Source organism: Chanodichthys erythropterus, chromosome 15 (genome assembly GCF_024489055.1).
Source record: "Chanodichthys erythropterus isolate Z2021 chromosome 15, ASM2448905v1, whole genome shotgun sequence".
Lineage (NCBI taxonomy): Eukaryota > Metazoa > Chordata > Actinopteri > Cypriniformes > Xenocyprididae > Chanodichthys > Chanodichthys erythropterus.
This window is the reverse complement of record NC_090235.1, coordinates 4409986-4432378: the sequence shown is the minus strand read 5'-3', so window position 1 is coordinate 4432378 and position 22393 is coordinate 4409986. Positions and strand designations below refer to the sequence as shown.

The 22393-nt window shown below is 38.4% G+C and overlaps 1 protein-coding gene across 1 annotated transcript in view; it reads right to left on the bottom strand.

Moving 5' to 3' along the window:
* grin2da (glutamate receptor, ionotropic, N-methyl D-aspartate 2D, a) overlaps positions 1–21396 on the bottom strand; it is a 66627-nt gene extending 45231 nt beyond the window's left edge. The window contains exons 1-3 of the mRNA XM_067361650.1: positions 21204–21396; positions 20839–21104; positions 11196–11462 (exon numbers count right to left, since the gene is read on the bottom strand). Coding sequence (XP_067217751.1) covers positions 11196–11462; positions 20839–21104; positions 21204–21396 — 726 coding nt within the window. The remainder of the gene's footprint in view (positions 1–11195; positions 11463–20838; positions 21105–21203) is intronic.
* Between the last annotated feature and the right edge of the window lie 997 nt (positions 21397–22393).

Sequence of the window (22393 nt, the reverse complement as noted above, 5' to 3'; positions counted from 1 at the left end):
GCCTCAAATTGTTGGCTGTGCAACTAGTTTTGAGGAGGTTTCGACCATTTATTTAGGGCAAACATGTGTTGGGCCGGACGGACAACACAGCGACAGTGTCGCATGTCATAACTTGTCCACCATCTCCTCCTCTGGAGCCAGCAGTGACTGAAATGCGCCCCCCTCGGCACGGATGCACTGGAAACATAGCTTGCCCCAGTGAGCCTGACTGCACACTCAAGGAAATGAAAAACAAGTCCTAATAGTCACGCTCTACTGGCCCAACCAGACTTGGTTCTCGGAGCTCAAGCTGATGTTGTTGTCTCCTCCCTGGCGGATTCTCCTGAGGAAGGACACCCATGCCTAGAACTCTGGAACCTCCATGTCTGGTCCCTGGATGGGATGAAGAGGAATTCAGAGGACCATCACCAGCAGTGTTAGATACCATGCCTGTTCACTACATGGTGTGCTTCCTGAGGTGAAGACCCACGCACTTGTGGCATTGGGTCAGTGCTTTCTTTTCTTCAGCAGGGCCTGGAGAGACACCTGGTGGCCTCCACCCTTAAAGTGTAGTTGGCTGCAATAGCGGCTCATCATGGCACAGTGGTTGGCAACTCCTTAGGTAAGCACAACCTGATACTTAGGTTTCTGAGAGGTGCACAGAGGCTAAACCCTCCTAGACCTCAAACGGTGCTTCATTAGCAGACATTTGTAGAGCTGCGGGATGGGCTACACCGAAAACACCTTTATTAGATTTTATAGTCGGTGCATGAAAACAGTTTTGTCTCTATTCTTAGGCAATAAGAGGTAAAACTCGGACAAACTGGTTGGATGTAGTACTTGCATTAGAGCCTTTCCCCAGGTGATAACGTGCACCATTAGAGTTTCCTTTGAATGATGAACCCTAGGAACTTACTACCAGGCCCATTACTCATAGGGTATGCCTCTTTTCAGGTGAGCCCTTGTAATCTGGCTAGTGCTCTGAATGTAGTGGTTGCCTAACAGTGACCCCATATGATGTATTCTTCCACTGTTCAGTTTCCTTCTCTGTGAACCCAACTGCCACTGAGGGGTTGAGATGCCGTCTCGGCTCTTCATAACAAAGCTAAAGTGTGTGTGCAGCCGGGGTATGGCATGGCATGCAAATTCCACATGCCAATTCCCCCGGCTTTTTCTGAATACGTCAGAGGGGTGTGGGGCACTCAAGGGCAACCCCTAGTGTCTGTATTTCAACACAACACCTCCATCAGGGAATCAGGGTTACACTGGTAACTAAGACGATTTCCTTGTACAATTCTTCTTTTGTGTTCTAATAAAGAACATATCTTGGATGATCTAAGGGTGTATCAGCAAAGTTTCATTTTTGTGTGAAATATTATTAATGAAGTTGTCCTGTCACAGTAATAAGCAAAGCATATACCAACTGGTTTTATTTTGCACACATTGAGTTAAGGTGTATTTATATAGGTGTTTTTATTTGTTGTTGTTTGTTTTTTGATTAAAGGGTTAATTCCACCCCAAAAATTAAAATTATGTCATTATTTACTCACCCTCATGTCATTCCAAACCCGTAAAACTTTCGTTTACCTTCATAGCACAAATTTAGATATTTTAGATAACCCTCCATTGACAGTCCATGCAACCACCACTTTTTAAAGAGACCATAAAACTAATCCATATGAATTGAGAGGTTTAGTCCAAATTTTCTGTAAAGGACAAATTTAATAAAAGGTGCAATAGGAGATTCTTTTCATTCTTTTTTTTTTTTTTTTTTGTTATGCCGGTTGTAAGTATCCTCATATCCTATTAGCAATCACTATGTGGTCTAAATGTTTTTTTTTTTTTTATATATATATTAACTGTGGAAGGCATAGGACCATAAAATGTTCGTTCAAACATTGCATTTGGTCTGAACAGCCCGATAGTATGTGTTCCCTGTCAGTCAACTTGTGTTTGCATACCACTGCACAGCCTGTTCACAAAGGAATCATATGACATCAGAGCGTTTCTTGTACGCTGTGCAGATTCAGCACATGAATGACAGGCAAACAGCAACAACCTATCTGTCCTTCCGAACCGACAACAAGTGGCACTGTGAAAGTATCTAAAATAAAGAGAGTCTTAGAAAGGGCTACAATGGAAAAAGGCTGGATTGTTAAAGAGCTAAATCCCCGAATTAATAACGGTGTTGTTTTTCCACACTGGAGACAACTGTGGGAGTTAAAGGGTCTGAAAGCTGATGCAATGGTTGCAATATTTATTTTGGACCAGTAAGTATATAGTATGATTAAATTTTGATGTGTTTTGGTAGTAACATGTAATGTAGCATATGCAGTTTGTGTACCTTTACTAATTAGCTCAATGACAGCAGCACCCAGCATCTAATCGGGAACTATTTTTATATTGTCAAAGTTATGAGCAAACTACAACATCCACACCTTTGGTGCATGGACAACAAATGTTTCGACCATTTGTTTTTGGGTCTTGCTACAAACAATGAGTAAAACGTCTTGTTTCCTCCTTCAATGAAAACACCCTCAGCATCCCTGCAGGTAATGTGCGTGCCATCTTTAACACAAAATATAGTTTTGTGTTGTTCCTTTGCTTGATATTCTGGCAATGTTTTGCTGAAATACTATCGCCTTTCTGGTTCTAAAAACAGTGATGTGGTTTATTTTGTTCTCAATGCTGCTATAGTTTTTAATCAGTTGTCACATTAGAAATGTCCAGCATATTCATTTGCTCCATCTAATTCCGTTTTTAAAAAGATGTTTACATTCGTTATTGTAGTACTGTTATTCACTGTACTGTAAAGTTTTGAATGAATGACACAATGTAATCCAATAAGGTTGTCTCTGGTCATCTTGCTTCTGGTCTGTGGCCGCACTTCTGTTTAATTTGGCATGTCTCACAAACTCATTTAGGCAATGGCGGATAGTCGCATATACACCAAGTTGTATGGGAAGCCATTCACACCGAAAGTCGGATGAAACAGTGCGCTGTTACAGAGCTTGCCCCGTGCTGTCTGTACTAATGAAAGCCAAAAACACCAGAAGTGGGATGATACAGCGCAGTCTTACAGAGCTCGCGCTGCACAGTCATGTCATCTGCACCGTTCAATGGACTGAGTTGACTTGACGGTCAGCGCAGTGAGGACGTGTTTGCTAGCACCACCAAATGGACTCTCACCAATATCAGCTTGAGCTCTGAGAATCTCACCAGCGTGGCGCTGAACAATTAAAGCGGCACAGTGCAAATCACAATTACTGCTCTGCAGAATTTCAGCTGTTTTCCCCTTTACATAAGATAATGAAGATAAAGAGAATTAAGTTATACATTTCTTTTGCTTATTTTGCTTATCTTTCATATTAGTAGTACATATAAACAAACATTATTGTTCCTTAGGCTACTTATAGGGCACAAGTTCTGTAACCACGTCCCACTTTTGCTGTGTTTGGCTTCCCATACGTTCAGTGGCACTACACGCTAGTAAACACGTTTCCCCTGCAATGTCCAGTCGGTTGCGCAGCCCGGTCCATTGAGCCGCACCGATGTCCACGCAGAGCAAGCTCTGTAAGAGCATGCGGTTTCATCCCACTTTCAGTATGAATGGCTTTCCATAGTTTGGTGTCCTATACAACTCATTCAACTATCCGCCATTGCCTAAATGAGTTTGTGAGATGCGCGCCAAATTAAAAGGAAGTGTGGCCACAGCTTCCTTTTCAAGTGAAATTAGCTCTCATCAACTAATGAAATCTTTTCTCATTTCAGTAATGCGTATGAATGAATTTCACTAAGGATGATCAATGTTTTCACTAGTGTTTGTAAGAGTCTTTTTCAGTAATGCATTTGAATGAATTTCACTAAGGATGATCAATGTTTTCACTAGTGTTTGTAAGAGTCTTTTACAGTAATGCATATGAATGAATTTCACTAAAGTGGATCAATGTTTTCACTAGTATTTGTAAGAGTCTTTTCAGTTATGTGTATGAATGAATTTTACTAAGGTTGAGCAATGTTTTCACTAGTGTTTGTAAGAGTCTTTTTCTAATGCGTATGAATGAATTTCACTAAGGTTAATCAATGTTTTCACTAGTGTTTGTAAGAGTATTTTTCAGTAATGAATATAAATTAATTTTACTAAGGTAGATCAATGTTTTCACTAGTGTTTGTAAGAGTCTTTTTCTAATGCGTATGAATGAATTTCACTAAGGTTGAGCAATGTTTTCACTAGTGTTTGTAAGAGTCTTTTTCTAATGCGTATGAATGAATTTCACTAAGGTTAATCAATGTTTTCACTAGTGTTTGTAAGAGTCTTTTTCTAATGCGTATGAATGAATTTTACTAAGGTATATCAATGTTTTCACTAGTGTTTGTAAGAGTCTTTTCAGTAATGCGTATGAATGAATTTCACTAAGGTTGATCAATGTTTTCACTAGTGTTTGTAAGAGTCTTTTTCTAATGCGTATGAATGAATTTCACTAAGGTTAATCAATGTTTTCACTAGTGTTTGTAAGAGTCTTTTTCTAATGCGTATGAATGAATTTCACTAAGGTTGAGCAATGTTTTCACTAGTGTTTGTAAGAGTCTTTTTTTAATGCGTATGAATGAATTTCACTAAGGTTGTTCAATGTTTTCACTAGTGTTTGTAAGAGTCTTTTTCTAATGCGTATGAATGAATTTCACTAAGGTTGATCAATGTTTTCACTAGTGTTTGTAAGAGTCTTTTCAGTTATGCATATGAATGAATTTCACTAAGGTTGATCAATGTTTTTCGGTTCACTAAAGTTTATAAGAGGCTTTTCAATAATTATGGCCTATTCAGCCCCTCATACGTTAGGGTTGCAAAATTTCCCTACTGTTTTTTAATACACTAAGTGAAAGTTTTGAATTCAGATTTCAATTCAGATCTTTATGCATTATTTCATTGCTTTATACAAGCATTGCAATTCTGTTACACTGGGTCTCTGAGGGTTAAACACTTGTGAAGAGGGAATGGATTATTTTCAGTGGAGCAGTTTACAATTTATCATCATGCTGGTCTTTTTGTTAAATCTTATTAAAATAAAATATAGCTAGTAAGCTTATGCTTTAAAGCAAATCACTGGAGGCAGAGTTTTTACATTTATAACAAAGCTTGTCGATAACATCTGCACTTTGATGTAGTGTTGTCTGTTGAGCCCTTACAAAAACCACACTGATGTTTAATCACTGTGAGAAAAAAACAGAAAAGTTCCTATCGCATAGCATCAAGCTGACCCCAATTTTTTCCTCATTCTTTTCCATGCGGGAACCATGACAGCCACTTTGAATGTGCTCCTGTATCAGTCACTGATTAGGGGCTGAAAGTCTGTGTGCTTGGACACTGTGGAGAATTAATCAGTCAAGTTGTTGAACGTAGAGGATGTCTGCTGCCGTGGCCAGTCCTGTGGGGAATTGAGTTGGCCACCTTTGGGTCAGATGGAAACTGTCATTTAATGTCACGCTGCTCAGTAACATTATGGATGCCATCTCCCCTTTCATAGGTCACACGACCTCCTTCTCTTTGGGAGCCTTCACGTAAAGGCCAAAGTATGCCGGAGAGAGAGAGAGAGAGAGAGAGAGAAGAGAAGAGAAGAGAAGAGAAGAGAAGAGAAGAGAAGAGAAGAGAAGAGAAGAGAAGAGAAGAGAAGAGAAGAGAAGAGAAGAGAAGAGAAGAGAAGAGAAGAGAAGAGAAGAGAAGAGAAGAGAACGAATACACAAGCGATGAGAGAGAAGGTTAATCGAGAAATCAAGTTGGGAATATCGAGGAATTGACTTACAGAATGCATGAGGAGCTTTACCATATGTTTCTTAATTTGAATTTCTATAGAATAATTGCACAAGACATTAGAGCTGTCTTCTCTCTTTTCATTGTCATATTCATACTTCTATAATTAACCAAGACTGATTTGGTAATACAATTGTTAATTGCAGTGAAGCCACTTTCAATTAAAATGGAAAAAATTAAATAGGATCTGGTGGACTGGGAATGCTAGTTCAATGAAAGGAAAAGAAACAGTGTAAGAGAATGAACTGGACAGTTGCAATTGAGTAAAAGAGCTGTAGTGCTGTTCACAAAAGGGATTGATTTATATAAAGATTGGAAAAAATGAACAGATTAAACCAAAACATTGTTTGTGAACCCTTTGGAAATGCCAAGATTTAAATGAGACCTATTACACAAAATTCACTTTTACATGGTGTTTGAACATAAATGAGTGTGTACACAACCACCCTATAATGATAAAAATCCACCCATTTTTTTTAATCCCCATAAATTATAAGAAATGTTTCAGAACAAGCTGTTCGTAGGTTCTGTACAAAGTGACGTGACTGTTGATGGACACTGGCGTATTAGCATAGACCCCACCCTGAGTGAGTAAACTCACCAGTCCGCCATTGTCTCTAGCGACAAGAATGTCTGGTAAGCAATTGAGGAAATTTGTTGCTGTATTTAAGAGTGAACATAACAGTCTTCATTTACTCCTGACATCTAAGCCGCTGAAAGCAGTGGACTAGTTTTATTTTAGAAGGGAATGCGCCACAGATATAATATACACATGCGAATTCTGTCCCTGCTGGTTACGTTCGCAGACATATAATCATCTGTGTTTATGTGAACTCTGTGTTTTTGACAACCTTGTTTGGATTTGACAGTTTAAGCACAGTAAAATGTGAAAGCGACGTTAGTTTAATACTCACGAGACGTGCCATCTGACAGCCAGCTTTATGTGCGTGTGCTTCAGATGCGTGCACTCAGAAAAAGATAAATTAGAAGTTTAAACTGATATAGCTTTAAAGGGCATATTGCAGGTTAGAGCTTTAGTGATTCGATGTATAGAAAAAAAATATATAAATCCGCTACTTAGGCATCTACAGTCGTTTTTTTGTGAGAAAATTTTACTTCCGCATCTGAAAAATGCCAAATCGGAAGTGACATAACGGGAGGGAGTGCGGTCAGTATAAACAACAGGAAAACAATGGATCGCAATGACAGTTCGGACGCTGAGGAAATTGTAAATGTTTATTCACACTCATATAACAGACCAAAGACATAATTAGCCTGCTATGTGGCCAAAAGAGCAGGGACAGGCAAGGATTAGACAGAAGAAGGAGGAGACAAATTGAGCTGTGGTGTAAGGGGAACAGGCCAGAGACCGGTGTTAGCGTATAGATACACGTTTTAACAATTTGTAACACTGTGCTTAGATCACAATATTGTACAGATTATTATCATGTATCAGGCAATTGCAAAGCTAGTACTGGTCATCTAGGAGTATTGATTACTAATAACAGAAACTAATAAACTTTGATCAGGCATAGCCTTTCACACAATCATGTCTCCTGCCGACGGCCGAACCACAGACAGTATAGTGTTTTTGAATGTGTTTCATGTTATCCTTTATTCAGTAATTCTGTGTTATGTTTATTCCGTGCCCATTCACTGATAGTGTGAGGATGCATACTGTATGTCATCATGAGTATGTAGCTGAGTGAACTTGAATGTACATACATGGCATGAATCAAACTGGAGTATTTACATTACCAGTGCGAGTGTGAGACTGTATGCATTTGTATACACTGCCCTCCAAAAGTTTGGAAACGCCCTAGAAAAGTGGGGTTTTGGACAATATTGGCATGAATCCTTTTTAATTTGTGATAATTTTGCACTGATAAGGGACCAGTGTTGGGGAGTAGTTAACTACATGTAGCAGTGCTACTAGTTTAACTACATTTTTCAGTAGCTTGTATGTAGTTCAGTTACTTTTAAAACAGTGTAGCTTTTCCAGTAGTTAACTACATTTTCCAGCAAGTATCGGTGTAGCGCGACCAAAAGCTACAAGATACATTCCGTTTTGCGTTCTGACGAATTCGTCTTCAGCATCTTCAGATCACGAACTAAAATCGTGCATTACGCCATCTATTGTTATATATAATGCATCTTGCGGCTTTATCAGTTCATCAACAGTTCATCGAGAAGAGATCGTCTGGTGATTATGTAAAGGACAAAGCATCCGTCAACTGAACAGAAAACAAAATCGTGTTATAGCTTAGTGCACTTATCACACGGCAAAGGCTGATCTAATAAAAACGGTTGCTTGGGTATAAGAATGTTCACACGAGAAGCACATGATTCGCATCTCAAAGCTTTATAACTGCATGTGCTGTGAGTTTAACCTGCATTTTTCTGTGTATCCAATTTAAGTTCCAGTTCGGTTTAATTGCAGGTCCAGTTCCAGAATCAAATCATTGAGTGTGCCTCTGAAATTAGTGAGGGTGTAATAGTAAAGTGCAGATGTAATGTGTAAACAACGGCTCCACCATAATAAGAATAGCAATGTATAGTGAGACATTTAAGATTAAGTAATTTTACAAATAACTGGAATAGAATTTCAAAAATATTGATACAAAAATTCTAATATTTTACTAGTCTGCATTTACATTTCTTATTCTTATTCTTATTATTGCATATTTTTGTCCCGTGTTATGGTTATGGTAGCAATTTTGAGCATGAATCCTGCATTTATATGTAGAAATCACTTCTGAAACTGCAGAGTGCAATTGGTGGTCGGTCCTCTCATAACATGAAAAACAAAATTTATATTAAAATTCTGAATCTATTATATATAAAGCATGCAAAGAGAGTCAGTGTGAGATATAGGCTACATTTGAGTAGGCCAATTGTATCTTTTGATATAGTTTACAAAATAAAACAGTATGCTTTGAAATCATAATTGTAGTGAATTGCTTTGTTTTAAACACCAATGTGCAACACATCATGCTTAAACAAATTTTCATTAACAGTTATCCAGTTATTTGTAATAAGCTATGTCATAAAAAAAAAAAAAATCAAAGTAGTTTCAATGTAGCTAGCTACTAATAGTACGTTTCAAAAGGGTTAGCTCGACAGTAGTTTTACTACTTTAATTTATGAGTAGCTTGTAGCTTGTCAAACTACAGTTACAGAGTAGCTTCCCCAACACTGTAAGGGACAACACAAACTACAAAAACATATTTTATTACATAAACAGTTTATACACAGAAAAAAAATTAATTTTCGATTCATCAAAATATCCACCATTAGCAGCTATCTGACATAAACTGGGTTCTAACTGGTTCATTGTATTCTAAACTTAATTGGCAATCAGTTTTCAGTAATCATAAGCTATTAAGGTGTGCTGACCCAAAAATTTTTTACAAACCTAGGCCAAGTTTAAACCAGTAACCAGGCATTACAGCTAGCAAAGAGGCATGTCTGACTTTGACATGTATATATTGCCATTATTATGTAATCAAAATAAAAATTGTTATTGCTGGTCTTCAATGATAATGTCAAGTTACTTTAATGCACTTGCACCAAAAAATTATAAGGATTTATGCTGATATCGTCCAAAACCACACTTTGCCAGGGGGGTTTCCAAACTTTTGGAGGGCAGTGGACATAATTTGTATTCATCAGTGTTGAAACTGATTCACGTAAAAAAAGGTGAAGAAGCATCGCGTGTGTAAGTTTATTAATTTAATAGCATTATTTACACTAGTATTACAATGTTGAACTCCACCATATCGCCGGGATGATAATCATCCGGTTTAAATTGAATGCGTTTGTCGAAGCAGATGCAGAAGTGAAGTCCCATCTCTTCACCTGCACAAAACACACTCCAGCACAGAAGATAGCACCGTCCTTTTTCTTGTTAGTAAACCTCTGGACTCGATGTTCTGACATGCTGGAGTTTGTGCAACCTCCACAAACACAACTTGCCATGACGATGATAAATTAAAATACAAAAACCACAGAAAACACACTATTCATATTGGTATACTATTCGACTGCTGTCACTGAATACCAACCTACTCTTGCACTGAGTCAACACAGAGCTTGGCGAACAAATCCCTCTCGTGACGTAAAATGATGCGACGTTGAAAAAAAAGTGTTTTTTACAGAGACCATCACTTTATCTACACTACTTTGTGCCCTTATGTCCTGCAAAACATTTCTAAATCCTGCAGTACCTTTTTATATGATACTTTCGTACAAGGTTATATATTCATCTCTGGAAAAAAATTTTTTCCTTCAATATGCACTTCAAAATCCATGCAGATAATATACTTTAATGATGAAGAAAAACTGCAATGTCCCTGAGCGTGATCGTGATATAGATGATAATCAAAACCAAGCAGATGTCTTGTTAGCATTTGGCAGCTATGAATGAAGGAAGCACTATTCTGGATAGGGGTCGGGGAGCTGCAGCTCATTTGCATTTAAAGACACATGCACGAAAACAGCATGTTTTTGCTAGCACTCAAAAATGGGAATTTACAAAATGGTATAATAAATGATCTGTGAGGTATTTTGAGCTGAAACTTCACAGACACATTCTGGGGACACCTGAGACTTAAATTACAAAATGGGGCATAATAGGTCCCCTTTAATGTATTCTGTAATAATAATAATAATAATAATAAAACATCCAAAAAACAAATAAACAGATGTATAATTTATTTATCAATAATCTGGACTTCAACCCTGGAAATAAATAATTTTAGAATTTAATATATATATGTAAAATTACTTAATAAATGATAATGAATAAATAAAATGGGACAAAAAGTCAGACCGGATTAAAAATCTAGGCCTCGAACCTAGAAATCAACCTAGAAATTTTAGATTTAAAAAAAAGAGTTTATTGATATACAAGAAAATGAAATTAAAATAAATAAAAAATTATTTGAATCTGGATATTAACCATTTCAACTCTTTTTGGATTTTTTTTTTTTTTTAAATTTGAAATTTATAAATATTGAAATAGGAAGAAGAAAAATTAACTACCCTACACTATTTCTATATCATGAATCACATGTAAATAAATTTGTAACATTGATCATGTGACTTCTTTGTACAGGCAGTCAGATGTTCTTGCTTCCATTGAAGCTCAAGATGCCCTTTGATCATGCTGGAGAACATGATCATCAGGTTTTACACAAACTTGTTGAGTTCAAGCAGCTGCTCGAGTGCTGCTGTCATTAAAGCAGAAGAGAGACAAACCAAATACTAAGACATTCTGAAATGTTTATGCTGATAATATAATTTGTAAATAAAATGTATCAAATTACAAAAGGATTCAAAATGGAAGCATTTGTACTAGTGGTTTCAGACTTTCAGTTTTCACTGCATTTATATTCCCACTCCTGACCTGTGCTTCATTCTCCTTCAGTAGCCTGCGGGTACGAGCCCCTCCCGGGTCATCGGTCAAGTTGAGCATCACCACACTCTTTCTCTCCCAACCGATGAAGGAGCCATCTATCATGCCTTCCACCATGGCCAGGAAATCCTCATAGCCATGGTGGCGTGTGGTAACCACAGAAAACGCTGTCCAATCAAACTCCTCTAGGACTTCAAAAATGACCTCCAGTTGCAGGCCAGTGGAGCACAAGAACTGCAAGTAGACGGAGCCGCTCTCCTGAAAGAATAAGAAAATTTGGGACATAGTAAAACTTTCCAACATAATATTTTGCATAAAGAGAGGCACTTCTGAAATGTCTAGGGTATCATAGCCGGATTCCACTTCCCTTGGTAGCCTAAATTTCTGTTTGTAATTTTAGATCAGTCGTCTACTTGCCCTTTGTTTCAGCATTTCTCATTCATTAGATATTTTTTCCTTCCCTCCATTTACCCTCTGCTTCTTACTCATTCAGATCAATACAGTCATTCTTAATACCCACACAGCATGACGTAAAGGATTCATTGCTATTCATAAGCCTGTGTTTCAGGTGACATTAGTGTCCTTGGCTGTTTTAAGATTCGAAACAGTCCATTCGGCCTTGCTTCAGCTCACCTCACTGTCTTTTTTCTATACCCTGGAAGGTGACCATTCCACTGTACAATCGAGGAGATTTATGACTCTGACATAAAGCCATATTTCTGATAGTGAAAAATAGCAACGCTTACTCTGACACTTGCTAATGCATCATAATCATGATCAAATATATCACGAATGTGGCATGACACCTGTTTTGTGGCTGCTGGTGACACTGGCCATTATATGAGAAGTGTGCCGCCTTTATAATTGACTTTATTTTTTGAGACGAGCTGAGCTTGACCTGTAGATCTTTGAAGAGTTATTTGTGGGCAGATGTTTTGTGTATCCAGCAGCTGCTAAAACAACACATAAGTGTCAATATTTTAATTGCACCGATGCAAATTACATAGAGGCAAATCATTCATTTCCATGTCAGACTACTTATATCTGCATGCAAACAACATGATCTGAAAAAAAGCGTATAGAAAAGCTTATAGCTTATTGAAAACATTTCAAGGGTTTTTTTTATGCCTTTAGAGAAATTTACATACATAAATGTAAGTGTGAAGTGTTCGGTGCAATGAGGGGTTTGTGTCTTTACACTCTAAAAACTGCTGGCTTAAAGGATTAGTTCACTTCAGATTTCAAATTTCCTGATAATTTACTCACTCCCATGTCATCCAAGATGTTTATGTCTTTTTTCAGTCGAAAAGAAATTAAGGTTTTTGAGGAAAACATTCCAGGACTTCAACGGCTACTAACAGGGTCCAAATTGCAGTTTAAATGCAGCTTCAAAGGGCTCTACATGATCCCAGCTGAGGAATAAGGGTTTTATCTAGTGAAATGATTGGTCATTTTCTAAAAAAATGTAAATTCTATACTTTTTTTTACCACAAATGCTCGTCTTGCACTAGCTCTGCAATGCGCCAGGCATTAAGGCCAGAACACACCAAGCCAACACCGATGAACTAGTGGTGATGACAGCAGACTGCGGGTTTGGCTCACGCGGCAGTGTCTGGCTCCAAAGTTGCCCCGACACACGAAACTGACGCTAGTAGTACGTCTGTTCTGCACCTGCATAAGATGAAATGCCTTTCCATACCAGCAGGTGGCATTAGCTGAAATGCCAATCAGAATGAACAGATGGCCCAATGGACCGACAAACTCCGACGCGGATTCAATATGGAATCATAGACAGTAAAAGAAATGGACACAGCGACCCCATTGGAACTCAATTGAGACAAGTGAAGCCCATTTTTAGCGATTTTTAGCACTTCCGTTTCTGACGCGCAGACTCACACTAAGCTTGATGACGTCCGCAACCTGTCTGACAGATGTAAATCTTCTAGTAGCTGTGCATGAAAACTGCCATCGTTAATCTTGCAGAGACGGCGAGCTTGAGCGGGGAGTTCTTTGGCGTGAGTGAGCAGGAGTAAGTATTCTTATTAATTAGTTTGTATAGTATTTTAAAATGTAATGCCAGTACGCCATATTAAGTTAATGCATACTATTGCCTGCGAGCTTCTCCTCCTGTCTGTACGGTAATTTCTCTACTGTGCGACAGAGAGTCGAGTGGTTATGACGTAATCGTTAGCCTATTTTTACAAAAACTGTTTCTACGGGACCATAATGTAACATAGAAGGTAATGGAGCCCTTTATACATTGTCGTGTATGTTAAGAAATAAATTATGGACAAATGGAGTCTTTAAATGCCTCAGATGTAAAGTTATTCCCTGTCAAAGTGACGCCAAAATGAATGGGAGTCAATGGGATGCTAACGCAAGTGAAGTTCTGCTAGAAGATGGCGGCACGCGGCCGACTTCAACTTCCGGTCGACTTCCTTGGGCACTGTGTGGAATAGGCCGAAAAACTTCAGCCAACAGTGCAAAACAAACTGAGAAAACCGATGAACAAAAAACGATGAACAAAAACTGCCCGATGGCCGACCGTTGGTGTTACGACCCAGATTAGGGACCAATATAAAAGCCGTTCAAAAGAAGTTATAAGCAAAATGCGCAATTGGTGTGTTCCTGTCTTTAGACTAAGTTAAAGCTAAAAAAAAAAGGTAAAAAGATGTCGGACTATGAAGTTGGAGAAGTTGGAGTTTTTCGCCAAACTGCGGTACTTCCGCCTACATCACGCATGACCTTTCCAATGTGATTATGTAATGTGTGGCGCATCACAGAAATAGCGCAAGACAAGCATTTGTGGTTAAAAAGTATATAAATGTTTATTTTTTTTAGAAAATGACCAATGGTTTTGCTTGATAAGACCCTTAATCCTCGTCTGGGATCGTGCAATGAATTTGCAGTGAAACCGCAATTTGGACCTTCAACTCGTTGGTAGCCGTTGAAGTCCACTATATGAAGAAAAATCCTGGAATGTTTTCCTAAAAAAAATCATAATTTCTTTTCAACTGAAGAAAGAAAGACATAAACATCTTGGATGTCATGGGGACGAGTAAATTATCAGGAAATTTTAACTCTGAAGTGAACTAATCCTTTAAAACGCCTGCTTTTTCTACACCAAAATATAACTAAGTCTCAACAATATACCTATTTCTGCTTAACTTCACTTTAGTTTGGACTAATTTCAATTGCTAGAGTTGCTAGGTTTCCACAAGCGTAAACATACATCGTGTCTGAGCGAGTGAAAAGATATACAAGATGGCCCCCAATGGAAGTGATCTCCAATGTCTGACACAAGGATTACACAAGGTAAAGCTGTTTTTTTCTCTCTCTTTCTTATTGACATCCCTTTATAAACATGAATATTAGCTTAGGGTTTCATACATTAAACTGGATTTAATCACATCTTTGCAAGTCTATAATATATTGACTCCTTGGTTGTCTTTTGCACATTTAATAAATGACACTATTTTGAAATAGCAAGTTGTCAATTTTATCTAAAATACATGATTGGCCTTTTCAAGTTCACTGTTAATCAGTTTCTTAATAGATTTATATAATTATCTAACCATTTTATGAGGTGAAATCAATGCAGAATTTGAGTCAAAATGAGCTACCATCTGTGTTAAACGTGTAACCCAGCAGTGCTGGTTTAAATGAGCACCCCAACTTGTCAGATAAGATTAACACAGCATGTTTTCTGACTATTATTTACCCAATAGTGTGTTTAAAGACTACTAAAATTGGCTTGTTTTTAACCCAACATTTTTTTTTTTTTTTTTGAGAATAGACCTGAAATAATGATCATAACAAAATAACAGTCATGACAACTACAAACAACTCATCTAGAACAGCTTTTCCATGTTACAAACACTTCCTATGCAAATAAAATCTCAATTAACTCCACAGTACTTTTCCCATATGAATAATTTCCCCCTAGGCGTTACCTTGGCAATCTGGCAGATTTTTTTTTTTGTTTCATAATTACACTTTGACTGTTAGTTTAGTCATGATACATACTTGTAAAATGTAAGCAGAGGAATTTTTAACATCCGTCAACATTCAAGACAACCAGCATGCATTCCAACATGCTCATTACAATACAACTGCCTCAAACATGCAAAACAAGTGTTCATACTGTGTGACCAAAGGATAAAGCCAGGCTATTACACTGAGTCTTTCAAATAATAACCAGACAGAGGAGCCGCAAACCTGATGAGCACAAAAATGTCACGACTGCAGAGTAGCATTAACCAAGCATAAAGACTCACCTCCGCTCTATATTTAAATGGAGACCAGCTTGTAAAAGCCAAAAGAGCTTACAGTAGTACTGTCACTTGCAGCAGTGAAGCACTTAAATGGGTCAGGTTACATTTTCCACAGGACTACATTTCCTTCAACTTCGTATTGGAATCAAATACCTTGATAAATTTGATGCACTAAAATTGGAGCAGGCATATATATCTTTTATTATATTTTACTGAGAGCAAGATGGGGGAGAGAGTCATCTCGAATCCGTATGAAAAATTGAAAACATAAATTAAATGATAATTATAATTTATTGCGATTTTACAGGTTTTATAATTATTTATATGAATATGTAGGCTAATAATAATAATAATAATAATAATAACTACCATATTTAATATCTTGATAAATACTATCCTGACCAATAACACTGCCATAGATTATAAATATTTATTATTATTAGTAGTAGTAGTAGTAGTAGCAGCTTTCCTCCTTTTAATCTTTCATTTGCTTAAAACTTAAGAAATATGCAATTCTCCATTTCTTTTTCATTGTTTTTACAGAAGGAGAATGAGTGCCTGAGGTGTTTGTGTTTTCAAAAGAATCCCAGTACTAACAGGCTTCAGTTTCTTCTGATGCTGCAGCTTTCATTTGGCTAAAATCAATCTACATTGAACACTTGAAACTAGATTTGCTGCATACATCAAATGCATTGCAGGTGGGAAGGTTTAGATTAAATTGCAAAACAATATATAGTATATTAAACACTACTAAACCAATTTCAGCTCTAAATTACCTCAAATATAAATCTATATGTGCTAATGAAGTACCTTCTGTTAGTGATTACATTTTGTACATAGAGAAATGGAACAGCCTGCTCTGCATCCTCTCACCAATCAAACCAAACACATAATATTTTTGGAAACGTATAGATCAAGTCTATATTGGTAAGAATATCAAAATCAATTTTCATTTTTTTCCCCTCTAAAATGACCTATTTAAAAGAGACAGGAAACCTTTTTTTTATTATTTGAACTCTATTGTTTAAGCAGTGAAGGTTTAGATGCATTTGTGCCAATTTCACATACATTTCACATATTGATATATGAAGAGTCCAGCGATCTAAATGGCCTGTCTTCCTTGAGGAACACTTCAACAGCCATTAATATAATCTTTTTAACATTTGCCCACTTATAATCAGAGGTCACAGCCTTTGAAATTACTTGAATCCACAATGACACATTTAGTGCAGTTGCTAGGGAGATTCGAAAGACTTCAGGATATATTGCAGTGTTGCATGAATGTCACACAGTTTATAGCGTAGCATGCACCATAATTGTGTAGCGTCCAAATCCTGCTGGTTTTATATGTGTTGCACTAGAGTTGAACCAGAAGTTGTGCATGTGCTAGCTTGTGCCCCTGAGACGGCAATAATCGTCTGTACAGCATTATGTGCCATATTGAGGTCCAGATGGACTAAGTGGTGCATTTTATTTTATTTTATTCAAAAGCTTTCAGAAAATAAAATGGACCCTGGAAGGCTATGTTTACCAAAATCTGCTTGAAACTTAAGAAATATGCAATTCCACGTTTCTTTTTCATTGTTTTTGGGGGAGTGGGTGCCTGAGGTGTTTGTGTTTTCAAAAGAATTCCAGTACTAACAGACTTCAGTCTCTTCTGATTCCGCAGCTTTGATTAGACTGAAATCAATCTACATTGAACACTTGAAAATGGATTTTCAGCATCAGATTTTGAAGCTCATGCAGAGGATGCAAAGTGGCAAAATAGTGGCAAGATCTACTTTCTTCTCACACCAGAATATTTAACCACATTATGTAATTAATTACTGTCATAATTAAACCAGTTAAGTGACTCCTTTGTGCCATGCTCTGGTTGGCGGTTTGTGAAGTGGTAAAGGAAGTCTCTGGAGACATGCTCTGCGAAAGAGAGTTAACTCCATGACTCCAAACCCACGCTCTCACCAATCCACAACACATGAGCCTTTCTAAATGTAGTTAATTAAAGCCTAAGCAAGCAAATGAAAAAGTAATGTAATATTTTTCACAGGAGAGAAATATGCTGGCAGAGAGGATGTCTCCAGAGTGTGAATAAAACAACACAGGTAGCCTGAAACTTATTTGAGTTTAATTGGTCATCTTAATTATGCTGAAATTTTATTAAGTGGTAGGACACGGTGAATTTTTAGTGCACTGTCACGAGTGGAAGATACTGGTTTCATGTAGAATGAATAATTTAAGTAGGGATTTTTCCAAACAAGCCTAGGCGGTGTTTGTTCAAATGAAGGAAAAAAGTGCGAGACTGACTGAGATTTTAAATATTGTAAATCCAGGGCATGAATTGACAGCATGAGGCTTAAGTGACAAAAGAAACCTTCAAAAGGCCTCTGACTGAGTCATTTCTGAACATAATAGTTGTACTGGGTGTGTTTATGTATGAGTAACACTTGCACACTGCAATCACAGAGCGGGTACAAAACTACATACATACCATTTTCACATGATTTTCAGTTTCTGATGGAACCTTACTATAAAAATACAATGCTATTTTAATACATAGTAGTTTACATTTAAATTGAACGGGCTTTAAGCTGTTTTTGTTAGAATGCATTGAATCAAATCCTGACAATCACTAAAATGTGTTCTGAAATATCCCACCTGTCTTTGTGACAGCCCTAGGCTCTTTAAACATATGGGAGTGGCCCACACTTTTTCAGTCAATCAGAAATGCTCTCTTGCACCTGACATTCTGACAACTTTGGAGGGTAAAAAGTAACAATTTTCTGAACTTATGGTCAAATGGAGCATCACTTTCGCAAACCCTTGCATTTTTCCTCGATGTCAGGGGTGTCCAGCCCTGCTCCTGGAGGTCCACTGTCCTGCAGAGTTCAGCTTCAATCCCAATTAATTACCAACTAATCAAGGCCTTACTATGCATACTAGAAACTTCCAGGCAGGTGTTTTGAAGCAAGTTGGAGCTAAACTCTGCAGGACAGTTTACACCTGGTATTAAAATGTGTTTTGGCCAATTGGATTACAAGTGGATGACTCTAAATATAGGTGTAAACAGGCTCTAAAATGTTTTGAGCTTGTCTACTTCCGACCACTTCCAGTCAGAGGTAGTCGAAAAAGCATTCAACCAGATTGCTTTCGTAGTGCAGATGCTAATGTGGCCATTCAATCGAACAGCCACAAAAGACAGCATACTCTCCGCCAACTGAACTAATGCATAAATGCACGAGCCAAATGGGATTTAAACTTCGTTGGCTGAAGACCCATGTTTGGTTTGAAGACAAAAAAAAAAAAAAAAAAATGTACCAAGCACAATGTTCTCTCACCATACCTGATTTCTAACACGGACTCACCGTTCGGCGTGGTCTTGTGGCTATCGGAGCGGAAATGAAAGCTGTTGCTCTCCATATGTTTTTTTGTCATCTCCGGTCGCGTTTATATGTTAATTGCATGAGCTTATTTCGTTCATTAGATCGAAAGACCTGAAAAAGCCCATACATTTACCCACCCATAGACCCTCCCCTCCAAGTAATCAGGACAGAAGTGGTTGAAAGTGGACAACAGAGATAGATTAAAACACCAGGTGTAAACGGGAATGTGTCTCCCTCGTTTATGCCATCTAAATGATCAAAACGCATCTTAATACAAGGTGTAAACATTGCCCATGCCAATATGTACATACATTCTAGTGTGTATAGGTGTTATATAACTCAAAATGTAATTACCATAATATTGGTCAAATATTTTACTATTGTACACAGGCCTCTTACACAACATTTTGCTGTTTACTGCCTATTTATTGTTTAAAAAACCCCGGCTGACCTGTATTGTTGACTAATGCTTAATACTTTGAATAATTACCCACTGTTTTGCTAAAATTAGAAGAGGCATATCTGGGAGACAGCTCAGTGCTTTTCCAGGCCGCTGAGAGCAGTGTACATAGAGAGGACAACTGAGGTCAGGGCTGAAAAATGACCAAATACCATTACATCTCTGAGGGAAAGTGTTATTGTGCATTCCAGAAAAAAAAAGAATTAGGTCTAAAAAAAATGGTAATGAGCTTTAGTTTATTTCTATTAGACTAGATCAGGGTTCAGTTAGTACCTGCTGGTACATGTTGAAACAAAGAGGCATCTACGAAAAGCATCTTTCTCCATTCATGCCAATTTAAAAGTAACTGAGGAAATAAATTTTTTATATATTATAGAAATTTTACCCATGACCAATATGTTTTAAAAGGGCTCTTAAAAGTGTCAAATTAACTTTTTTTCACATCAGAGCTCAGAATAGTCGCTAACGAATAGCTTGTGGTTGTGCACGCTCGCTTAATGTCATTAGCCATTCAGTTGTGTCATGATGTCATATTTACGGCTCAGGTGATCGCTCTAACATACTGGCTGCAGAACTGATGGCTACATCCACAGACCCTTTTCACAGACTGTCATGCATTTCCGCAATGATTAACCTTGTAAATCTATCATGTTTTTTATATTTTCATCTTTTAAAAATGTAATCCTACAGGCAATTATGTCACCACTGTGTAAAATTATTTCCACTACGGGTCTGCAGCTATTACATTAGTATGCTCTTTTCTTGCTTTTTACCTTTTCTTTTTTGCAAGTTGCTGAACTAACTTGTTTTGCAAGTTGCTGAACTAAAATCTACAAAGAATTAATTTGTACTTGTTTATAGCTAAACAGCCACACAGATTGTGCTCAAATTTACCGGCGGGTGGTTTTAATTCACCGGCTGTCGTGTCACAGAATGTTATCATTCAGTAATTCCCCTGCTCGTATCACCAAATGATGATCATTTATTCATATAAAAAACAAAATCCACAATGCATATGCAAAGTTGCATTAATCTATAAGCAGAGCAACTGTACACTGTGCAACAGCAACAATACACATCGCAAAAAAACACTTTTTACATGCAGTGTGATAATGTAAAGTCACATCAAACAGAATGATATAACCAATAAGCACCATTATTTCGAAATAGTTCTTAAACTTAACTCTTAATTAGAGCTTTATAGTCCCACCAATAAATCACCAAGACTTTCATGATGTTTAATTAGTACTTTTTAGTTTGAAATTCGCCTATTGTGGATTTTTCTTTTGCTATTGATGCAAATGGGAACACAAAAATTATGTTTGTTGTAGTTTCGGTTTCCTACTACAGAAGTTTACCTAACTATGATAACTTCTGCTTCGGAGACCCTGGAAATGTCAGTTTTGCACAATTTATTTTCCCAAAGCAGTTAAGTAGGAACACCGTAGCCAATTCCATTCTCACAAATTCATGAAGAACCATTAAATTTAAGAATCTTATGAATGAATCTTAACTCTTACCTGTGGCTCCCTCCCCAGACCAGCCCCTCCTCCCACAGCAATGACAGGCACTCCTGTCTGAGCCGAGACAAATTCCAGCATAGGTGCTAAAGGTGCCCGGTTGGGCGGTGGTGGCTTCTCTTCCTCAAACACAAGGCCTTGTAGCGGTGTGGTAGCCAGTAACTCGCATAACTGTAGCAAGAGGCTCCCAGGACTGCTCTCGTTCACGGCCAGCCAGATCACGTTCGCGGGACCCCACGGCGTCATCACACTTTCACCCACCTGTCCTGACCAGGCCCGACTTAGAAAACCCGTCCCCGAGTTGCTGCTGCTGCTGCTTGGCCCGGCACCGGAGCCGGAGCCCGCTGAAGAGGCACCGCCCACACCCCCCACCCCAGCGCTCGTTTCCGGGAGGTGGGAGGAGCCAGAGTGAACCACAGCGATGTTGACTCCGCCCGAAGCCCCTCCTGAGTCCCTCTCTCTCTCCCGGGGGCGGAGCAGCAGTGGGGGGGAGGGCTGGGCCGGCCCAGTGCACGCCAGCACAGCCAATAGAAACGAAAGGGCGGGCCTCGCCGCCATAACACGGGCAGGGAGTCACTTGGGTGTGTAGCGCTTTATGCAGGAACGAGACCTTGAGGGAGAAAAGAAAGAAGGACTGTTAGAAACAACGTAGCTCAACTGAGGGAAAACATGAAAGGCACACTGTCAGCATAGAGTACATCAACATCAATTAGGACGCCACCAGACACCAAGATACATTAACCTGGCAGAGGTAGTTAAGTCCCTGCATGAGGATTGGAGAAGAAAGCTAACACATCTCACCTCCCTGAACCTTACCATTCCCTGGGGAGCATGGGAAATCATTACCTCCCTGCATTGATTCATGCATTAGATCCTTCAACGCAGGAGAGTGTCTTGAATCTCCACTATAAATCTGCCTGGTTGTAAAGCGTCCATCTCTGCCTGGGTAGATCCAGAGCAGGCTGAGTAAATAAAAGTGAAAATAAAGAAGAACAGAGGGGATGAGGCCGCCCTCTGCGCCTTTTGTTTGTGTTCCTGATACAATGAGCGAAAAAAGCGAGAGCGCACGAGAACGAGAGAGGGAGGGAGAGACGGCGTGCTGGTACTGATACAAATGGCAGGCCATGTAAGCGCCAGCAACACCATGAATCATTTTCAAGTCACTTTGTACGCCAGCCATCAAAACCTACCCACCCATCCCTCCGCCTTTGCTGTAGACGTGCACATACACACTCTCTTTAATTAACCTCCCACTAAACACACTTATTTATACTCAAACAACATGTACGTGAGCGCACAGACAGGCAATAGTGCAATATACTGTGTGATGTATAGCACAATCGTACCTATACTCGCACTAATGTGTATATTAAGTAATGCACTGACTCAGGGTCTGGCAGCACATTCACACACCCACATGCACACACAAACGCAAATGCACATCTATCTCTTCGTCATACTGGCTACATTTCAGAGCTGGAGCTGCTAATGTCATAGCTTTGAACCAGAAGGCACGCTGACGTCATAATTTCTTCTCTCATTTCCCTCCTTCACT